This window comes from Notothenia coriiceps, unplaced genomic scaffold, assembly GCF_000735185.1.
Source record: "Notothenia coriiceps isolate Sejong01 unplaced genomic scaffold, NC01 NC01_scaffold00037244, whole genome shotgun sequence".
NCBI classification, from domain to species: Eukaryota; Metazoa; Chordata; class Actinopteri; order Perciformes; family Nototheniidae; genus Notothenia; species Notothenia coriiceps.
In genome coordinates, this window is record NW_011369945.1 from 13,065,694 (window position 1) to 13,075,825 (window position 10,132).

The following is a 10,132-nucleotide window of genomic DNA, read 5'->3' on the forward strand; positions in this document are numbered from 1 at the left end:
AAATAGCTAAAATACGCACACACAGAGAGAGAGAGAGAGAGAGAGAGAGAGAGAGAGAGAGAGAGAGAGACGCAGACAGAGTGAGAGAGCGAGACAGAGCCCATCACAATAGACGCAGCCTGAGGAATTCAACCATAATAAACCCCCACAGAGAGCCTTTCTCAGGACTAGCACAGATATAATGAGGACACCTTCCTCACTGCAGCCCCTTCACAAGGATGGAGGAATGTGACTTATCAACACAACAACAACAGCTCAGTGATTTATACACCTAACCAAAGGCAGTAAGCAGACCATTCATGAAAAATAATCAACTATGCAAGTAACTAATGCGCCCCTGCTGCTGTTGGGCTGGTCATCGGGTTCCTCTGTAACTATGGGGACCCTCCTGAAACCAGACATGGAGCAGACACCGTCTGTACACGCTCGCTGGTCATGTCTGGGTACACATTCAAGCTTGGCAACAGGCATGGAGCCTAATCTGCTTCTCAAAGGACCATAACATTTCATGTGCGAGCCCATTTACTATGAATAAATACTGCTCACCATTTCAAAGCATTTTTTTTTTTAGAGAAGCAACTGGTTCACATTGGTTTCAGTCCAGTACCATAATCAGCTGGCATCAATGAGGAGATAGGATGTATTTGAAAACACATTATTATTATATATTGTTGCTTATTGAAATTGAACATACTGTCATTTTTTTCAACTCGGAGATCCTTGATGAAAGCCGATATTTTGCCAATTTAAAAATATGTTTTTTGAATGTGGAAATGAATGCTAACCTCGTGATGTTTTGAAATATATACATAAATATTTCATTTTCAAAAATTACAAATAAATTGAAAATGGTCTGCACTAAGTATTGTCGAGCTGTGACAATAAAGCCTTTGAATCTTGAAAGGAACCACCTGCTCAACAGGGGTGATAAACGTTCACACACAAACTCACACACACTAATTTAGCAATGCCATCCTGAGAAAACACTATTGTGCCCATGAGGACAATATTAGTAGATGAGATGATATGAGGGTAGTTGATGGTTGCAGCCCAAACAGGAGCAAAAACTAAAACAATCATCATATTCACAACGGTCTGATTTAAGTTATAGGCAGGATTATGGAAAAACAACGATGAAAAACCCAGAATGAGGCTTGTGCTGACATGTTGAACACCAGCTCTACAAAGAATCAACGCAGAACCTAGAAAGCTGAGAAATGCTGAGATGCCGTTCTAGTTCCTTGGACTTACATGGGGCTGCCACAGACAAACAACATGTTGACATGTTAAAACAGTCTCAGGTGTCCAACCCACTGGAGGATCAGGCAGCCACACTGAAAACCCAGCCAGGATAGTTGCTGCGCTGTCATTTGGCTGAAAGCAAGGCCAGTTTTAGAAAGAAGGTTATACTGCATCTCATCTGACAACTGTCAGGAAGCACTTTTATAGGCCGAGGCAGCTGCCAGTTCTGTACAAACATGTCCTTACCTGCAACGGTCCCCAAACACACAGTTTCCCTTCTGAAAGAACTTGCAAATCATGGCTTCTGGTTTGCTTTTGGTCAGGTCGTGGGAATATCGACAGTTCTCTCCTTCTTTGCAAAGACCATGCATGAAATACCTGAAAATACAAATTAGACAGTTGTCTAGTTCATAAAAGATGTCCAGGCCTACTGGAATTTGAACGGAAAACACTAGTTCATGTTCACATCAGTACGTCAAAATGAAAGTTGTTAGCTAAATTGAGAGAGCTGAACATGACAACCGCGCGTCAATGTCGTCTTTCACTTTCACAAATAAAGCCGATCTTAGGCAAGGTGACAACAAACAATTGGGTTCACAACGTTAGTATATTTGGATTTGGCGACTGGTAACTGCTTTGGCTATTATAATGGTACATTTAAAGTGACCCAACCAGATAAACTCGATGGTTAATCGTGTGTTAGTCACAGTTAAACGTTAACAAATGACTGCGAACAGTTGGCCAAAACGATGAGGGATTTATCACTGTTGTGTAACAGTCGTGGTCTAATATTATAATGTGGCATTATGCTAGCCGAGTTGAGCTTTGAAAGGGTAGCTAGTATGCTGGCTGCTAAGCTAGAAGCCCAGCAGGCTGTGACCATAACACTGCGAACATAACAACACTAGTAGCTACAGCTAGTTAGCCAACAGCTGAGCCTCAGACGACGCTGTAGTCAGTCGCGCGCGAGACACCGTGTCACCGCTATTTTAGCCTCAAACGACAGACGACATTATCATCTTCGATATCTAAATAGCCCCTTGTCCTGTCTTACCTGCAGGTTACGTGTTTGGTCCAACCTCCTATACCTGGTGAAGCCGCCGTAGACGCTGCTGCTGCCTCCGCCATAGCTGTTTATGTTGAGGAGCTACAGCCGGATGTTCCGGACAGCTCCGCTCCAGCTCGGCCGCTTTCGCATATGTACGATTCAAGCCGGAGATTACCGAACCCCCAGAACCAATTACGAACCGTACCATAGCAGAGGTACTGTCCACTACGGGGCACCAATGTCACTCTTAAAATGGTTGTCTTAGGTCAATATAATCACAAACATTTTTTAATCAGTAGTGGTGTAAAGTAACAGAGTATATTTACTTAAGTACTGTATTTAAGTACAATTTTGAGGTACCTTACTTGAGTATTTCAATTGCTACTTTGTACTTGTTCTACTAATTCAGAGGTAAATCGTGTACTTTTACTCCACTTAGTTTATTTTGTACTTTTAGTTACTTTGCAGATTTGGATTAATGATGTGAAATATAATCAACACATAAGTCAGACTTTAGTTACACCTGGAGTAACATTCACAAGCTACCATGAAGTTTACAAAGTAATTCAAACTAACTGCACCTTCACCAGCTTTAATGCATCAATAATTATAATCAAAACATATGATATATATTATTCTTAGATGGGGCATTCTGCTTAATGAGCACTTTTAGTGTTGGTACTTGAAGTATATTTTGATGCAAATAAATGTGTACTTTTTCTTGAGCGACATTTTGATTGCAGAACTTTTAGTTGTAACAGAGTATTCCTACACTCTGGTACTTCTACTCTTACTTTACTTCTCCCACCTTTGCTGATTTATAGAGGTTGGAGAATTACTCAGATATTTGACTGAAGTCAAAGTAAAAGTACCAGAGTGTAGGAATACTCTGTAAAAAGTAAAAGTCCTGCATTGCAAGTCAAAGTAAACAAGTATAGGCATGAAAATATACTTAAAGTACCAACAATACTTATTATGCAAATTGGCCCACTCAAGAATAATATATTATATGTTTTGATTATAATTATAGCAATAATTTCTTTACATGTACTTAGTTACTTTCCGCCACTGATTAAAAAACTGCTTGATTTAGCTGGATGTAATGACAAAGACATGAAATTGTTTTTTCCTACACATTTCTAGTCACCATTTCCAGTGGGAATTTGAAGCCACATGCCCAGAGTGTGATGATATGTTGCTGGGATCCCAGAAGTCAATATACTAAACATCCATCAGCCTATAAAGCACAGGACTAATAAGTTAAAGCCGAGCAAACAGAGCAGGTAGCAGGTGTTCTGCCTTTCTCTCTGCCTCCTATATATTTTCAATGGCGTTGTTTGGAAGTGTAAGACCATTCATTTGATCACAGCCGTGTGTTTTGGTGCATGACACCACAACACTGGGACTGATATTGTTCAGAGTCTCAGCACCTGAGCGGACATCCTGTGCTCTGTCTTGGTCTCTATGGGAACGCAATATCAGTAATGTCAATGGACAATGGTAAACATTTTGTGTCTCTTTGATCATGAGTCCTCAGTGGAGAATATATGTGATCGCACTGAAGTTACATCATCGTTTTCAATCCACTGGCTAATCTGTTTGAGTGCTGCCTCTGTGAAAATATGAGTAGGCAGGAGTGGTTTATTTACAGAGAATGAACAGAGGATAGACCATTTTTCCAAGGTTACCATGTGAGAGATAACAAAACACCACAGGCAAATATACATACCTTTTATTAACTGGTTAATTTCGTTTTTGGGTAATTTTCTTCCATCATGTCTTCTTTCACACTGGTGGAAAGCATCCGAAATGCACATTTAGGTGTTTATTTTACAAATTTTCAAATACAAATCATTAAGAATGATCTTGGGTATGTTTCATAGTGATATATAATACTGCAGTTCAAAGAAAGCCCCCTATTTACCTTTAAGGTCTCCTGTTAAAGGGATAAAAGATGACCATTTGAACGAGAAATGTCCGTGTCTTTGCATTTTGTTTTGACAATAGCACTATAAAATGTTATACGTTTTCAAGTTCATTATTTGTATACAGTGCATTTCATTACTCTAAATGTGCATTAACAAACACCCACCAACCCAAAGACAATAAGGAACCCACATCCAGCCGATACATGACGACACCTTGTTATTAGAGAGCATTGAAGCCTTAAGATTAATGCCTGACTCAGTAACAGCTCAGGACATTTAATAAGTTTCCTTATAAACATCCTTGACACTTAATATGTTAAATTATTAGCTATTTACTGCTTATGAATGCTAGTTTCTTTCCTCTTGTCAAGCAGGAGCATGTGTTTAAAATCAGAATTGACCCATGGTTAGTCCATGACCTTTTGAACTACCATATTAAAAAAGAAGAACCAAATCAGACCGTACTTTCTTAGCTATAAACACTAATTAAAACCCTTCCTCGTATTTTTACCAGACATTTTATTATGTACACATAAGAGGTTTTATTTAGCTATCTGTGTTGAGATCTGTTTCCTCTTTCCGTACCAACCATGGCTATGTTTAACATTTAGTTGAGGTTATGTAAGGACATGCATACTAGGGGATTATGGTTTGGTGCAAAGTTGTTGTACAACATAAAATGCATCAGTGAACTCCCAATGGTAAATGTCTAAAGCTTTTACATTCCATAGAAAAGGCAGTAGAAAACCAGGGGTATAAGAATAAGAATACTAAACGCCATCTTGCCAAAAATGTGCTGCCTTTAATTTAGCTATGTTGAAGTGAAGCCGTTAGTTGATAGCGTTTTGTTAGCTATTTACGCCTGGCGATCGCATTTACCCTTCAACTTGTATTGGACGTTAATATGTTGAAACTATCCTTCTGTCTAAAAGATCCTATTTTCTGCAATGTTCTAAAATCCAATGGGAAAAATAACATTGAAAAAAGTTGCTATTATGCTCCACTTTTTATTTTATTTTAATGTATCTTTATTTAACCAGGATATGTCTCATTGAGATTCCAAATCTCTTTTTCAAGAGAGTCCTGGCCCAAGATTGGTAACAGCACAGTTACAGACAATTTAAATGACATTTAATGAAACCAGCTCTGTGAGTTTCAGCTCAATTTGCAGCTGGTTCCAAGCCACAGGAGCAGCGTTTTTGTTCACCACTGTCCGATTGTGGCTCTCTGATGTTTGCTGCTGATAAGATATGTTGGTTTCTCTCTTTTAACAGCTTCTTGCTGCGCTGAAAATGACACTGAGTATAAAAAAACAAGTTGTGTATAAACTAAACAATGAGCTGAAACTCACCATAAAGCTCTGTGTAGTCAAGGAGAGTGGCAGATTCAGGAGATAACCAGAGACACCTTTCACATTTTCATTTGATGCATTGTTTATACAAATTTATAGCAGCTATAAGGTCCAGCAGGCAAAAAGGCTTACTGACATTTTAAGGCTTCGCAAAAAATTACAAACTATCCGCAATACATCATTTTAAAGTGTCCAAAGTGTTGTAGTTCCTTTTTGTTTGTATCATAAACTGTTTGGTTTATCCAACCACAGCAGACATTTTTTTAACTGGGGAAGCGTTGTTCCAGCAGGCCTAGATGGGAGGCATTTAAAGAGACAATCTTTTTCCACTGGAATGTGGTATAGAAAAGGTATAAAGTATCATCTAAAATATAAAAATGTGGGCAATAAATGCAGAATTCAGATATGCCTAAAATCCCAATACAATGCATGTATTAGTTTTGAAGGTGTCAAATATGACAACTCATTACAAAACATGAATCAAAGCCCTGTTATCCATCATTAAAATCCGATTTGCCAAACAGTTTTGCTGCTCTAAAGTCGCACTCGGACAAATCAAAATGCTTCAGGCCGCTCACTTATTTGGTCACATGACTTCAACATCAGCAGCTCCTCAAACTACAAAGGCCTCAGTTTGGATCAACCTAATTCTTGAAGATGGAAATAAATCTAAATATCAATAGACCTGGTTGTCATAGTCTTGGATGGATCATTATATTCTGTAACAACTGACATGTGTCCCTTGGAAATAGGGGATCATCAGGACACAGCAGGGTGTGGCAGAGGCGGAGTTTTGAATGGTAAAATATAAATATGGCCTCAATGCTGCTGAATTTAGCTTGGAAAATAGTTTGGTGTTACTTGTAGATTGTCCAATGGGTTTCCATTTCCCAAAAATGAAATACTTTTTTATTATCCACATCGCTTGCCTGCATATTCCATCTGCAGAGTCAGGTATGAGGCTGAGAACAGGAATGCAAAGATATTCTGGGTGGGGCAGCCCGCCTCATCTTGTTCCTCTGACTGATGAGACTAAGAGACAAATGTCCACCAAGAATGAGTTTCCTTTGGATACTGGAGCCACACAGGAGACAGATACGAGCGCCTCGCATGGAGGTTCTGGGGGATTCTCCAGGAGAAAGAATGGCAAGAGGGGACGTATGAGGCCTTTTGGACAGTTTAACTCAAAAACGGTGAGTGATGAAAACTGTTTAATGATGACTTTTTTTTAAAGCTCAGTTTATATTCACTTAGTCTCAATTAGAAAAACAAAAGCAGGGGGCCGGTAACATTAAAGGGTCGGTTTAACCTCTTCAATGGTGAGCTTATGATCCATTCTATGTCAATGGCGAACGTTTGGCGAACGCTTCAAAGTCAAAGCCTTCACTAAATGTATGCTAACAGGTATTCAACTCCAAGTTTGACCATGCTGACATCCTCTTAGTGCACAAAACGAAAAACTGCTCCAAAAATGTACTATTACAGTCTGTGTCAAATCTGATCTCAATAAATCTATTTATGCCTCATTCATAATTATTTTCAGTGTCTCTTTACGTTATGCATATATGAGACTCGACCCCAATACAATGGAGATGAATGGATTTTTCTTTTGTTTTTAACATCTAACATGCAGAGAAAAGTTGGGTAAATATCAGAAAAATGCAGTTAGGTATAATAAATAAGAAAGACATCTTCATATTGACATTGAGTGAAATATTATAACCCAAATCTTGTGTTTTTATTTGTACCATAACATCAAATGGCCATAATATCCCTAGAATTCCACTTGACATATTTGTATATTTCCAAGTACTTTATTATAAAATAGTTTGAAATCAAACAAAGCTTGACATCAGGGCATGAACATGCACTGACCTGTCCTACTTACTTGTATTAATCAGTTACATGTTTATATGTTTATGTTCATTTCTATGATTTTCCACATTAAGCTACTGCTCTTCCTCTTTCCCTGACAGTATTATATGATGATTAAAATCATATCAATATGTGTTTTTTATTCAGCATGGCTGCAGTGGAATCCAGGCTCGGAGCTGCAGCTGTTTTTCAGAGTGCTCCGGGTGCTTAGGGCTGTACACCTGTAACCTGACCCTGGGGAGGTGCCAGCTGAAGGGCCTTTCACAGCAGACAGGTACTGTCTCTGAGGCCCCTTGAACACTTTATCAAATATACTGCAACATACATGAAAATGGTTTCCTCTAATTATTTACTATTGCCCACCAATGAACAGTGCTTGCTGTGGTGATCTATGCAGCCAAAGAGAAAACAGTGGTTACGCATTTTCCATAATCTCGTCTGATTTTAGTATCACATTTGTCAGTTTATTTTTAACCACATAACACAAGCCTTATTTTATGAAATATGTGAACTTATATCTTAAATGCCATCATTTTGTTAGTGCAAATGCAATAAAGTACAGCTTGGTGCACTATAATTTACCTTAAATTAAGTCACTTCAGGTGATCAAACCTTATTATTAATTACATTTGACACAATTAAAACACGTTTTGTATTGTTGCAAATATAAATGCAGTTTTTTTGATATGGTGTTAAAATGATGAAAGACTGGGAAAATGACAGGATTCCGTAAAGTCTGAAACCAAAGCCACAAGTTGAAATGAAACAAAGAAGTCAAATCAACTGTTTTTCTGAAAGTTTCTTTTTCTTTGCAGAGAAATTCCTCCAAACCCTGAGAGATTCCTGATCACCACACTGCAACATGAACATTGCCATCATAGTGTGTTAGTTATAATAATTGTAACAGTATCTCATCGTCAGTTAACCTGCATTTCTTCATGTCTTACAAAAAAACGGAACTGTATGTCAGAACAGACTATTGAATGTCACTTTGATATGGATTATAAAATCACTTGATGGATTAAAGTGCCAATTTATATCTGTTGTTATGTGTGTCATTTTCACAAGTTTTATTCGGTGACATTTTGAAAGTTTGATCAATTGTTTCAAGTAAAGTATATCTGTATATTTATTTCTAGTTAAAACATGTCATAAAAAGAACATTGTTGTTATGAGTTGTGACCTTGTAAATAATGATGATTGTGTACTTATAATACAAAATGATTTTAAAGACTTAAATTAAAATCCTATCTTAAACCTTCATTTTATCACATTCTCATTACTAACCAACATCAAATACTTCAAATAAGTAAGATAAAATGCATGTATGACCTTATAAAATATACATTTTCTTTGCTGCTTTCTCATTGTTTTTGTTTGGGGTGGACACAAAATAAATACAGGATTGTCAAGGCTTTTAAGTTGTGTCTCTTTTGTCTCCGTTTGTCCAGATCAGAGGTCTTTCAGTTATTGTCTCATGTTCCAAATCTCTTCCAAATACCCTTGTGACAACACACTGGCTAATGATTCATAACATTATTTATTATATTATTTGTTATATTAGTTTTAATCCTTAATCAAATAGCCCCTTGCATAAATTACAGTCATTAAAAAGGAAATAAAATGTACAGATTGTTACATTGTTGTTGTTAGCTAGCCTTCTTACAGTGCAGATGCTTTTCTTGCTTGCTCTTGCCTCTGCTTACTTTTTTATGCTGTTTTTCTATTTTTCTTTTCTGAAAACTTCGAGCAGCAGCTCCTGGACATTAACCTATCACTGGGACAGTTATTCTTCGTAAATAGACAGAGGGTTTCAGCCATATTTCAATATTTTTACGACGACCTCAGTCTTACAGTAGGGTGGCCTAGCAACAGCTAAAGCCTGGTACTGCATGTTATTTAACTTAAGCTAGTTAGCAGCAAAATGCCTCCGTTCTCTACAGATGACTTCCACAAACTTCTACAGAAGATGGCCGTGTTGGAAATGAAAATGCAACAGTTGGAAGTTAACATGGAAGTGAATGGACTAGGTTGGAATGACACCACTTTACCAGTGTTGCAAAAGAATGGACAAAGGCATGCTAACTCACAGCTAGTTAGCAGCTACAAGGATTCCAAGGAACAGGAGGGCTGTGTACCGGGTAATAAATAAATAAAGTGGTAGCCCTCCCTGGAAATGTCTGGGTGCAAGGCTTAAGAGTGAATCATTTCCATGGGATTTGGGAGGACAAACAACAGGCAGAGCCCAGCGCTCTGAAATCTGTGATGCGACCGGCTGGCCTGCATTGTTATCACCCAGGAAGAGCGCCTCTTCAACCCCTATTCCTACTAGGAAACAGCCATGGACAGCTGCTACAGGGAGAACTACAAACAATCCTCCTAAACCACTGAGTGTGCCAATCCAGAACAGATACGATCCACTGACCCAGAACCGGAGATCTCTTTCTGATGACCTGGATAACCTGTCCTCTTCACACAGCAGGGTAAGGACCAATAGCTACTCCAAAAGTAAAAGGCTAGAGGGAAAGCTAATGACTGGGCCTGAAACTCTGATTGTGGGTGACTCTGCTGTAAGAGATGTAAACGTCTGTGTAGTAAGGACAACACCAAAGTACTCTGCTTTCCCAAGGATATGGTCTCTGACTTGGCTGAGAAGATCCTGCATATTGGGGCTGAACATCCGACTGT

General features: G+C 38.4%; 1 protein-coding gene across 2 annotated transcripts in view; it reads right to left on the reverse strand.

The window, feature by feature from the left end:
* The window catches only part of mkrn1 (makorin, ring finger protein, 1), an 8,591-nt gene extending 6,169 nt beyond the window's left edge, over positions 1 to 2,422 (reverse strand). Inside the window, exons 1-2 of one of the 2 annotated variants that reach the window (XM_010793599.1) lie at positions 2,297 to 2,419; positions 1,489 to 1,620 (exon numbers count right to left, since the gene is read on the reverse strand). In XM_010793599.1, coding sequence (XP_010791901.1) covers positions 1,489 to 1,620; positions 2,297 to 2,370 — 206 coding nt within the window. In that variant the 5' untranslated portion in view covers positions 2,371 to 2,419. Of the gene's footprint in view, positions 1 to 1,488; positions 1,621 to 2,296 lie in introns of both variants that reach the window. The other variant, XM_010793600.1, reaches the window with a different exon arrangement.
* Positions 2,423 to 10,132: the final 7,710 nt, after the last annotated feature.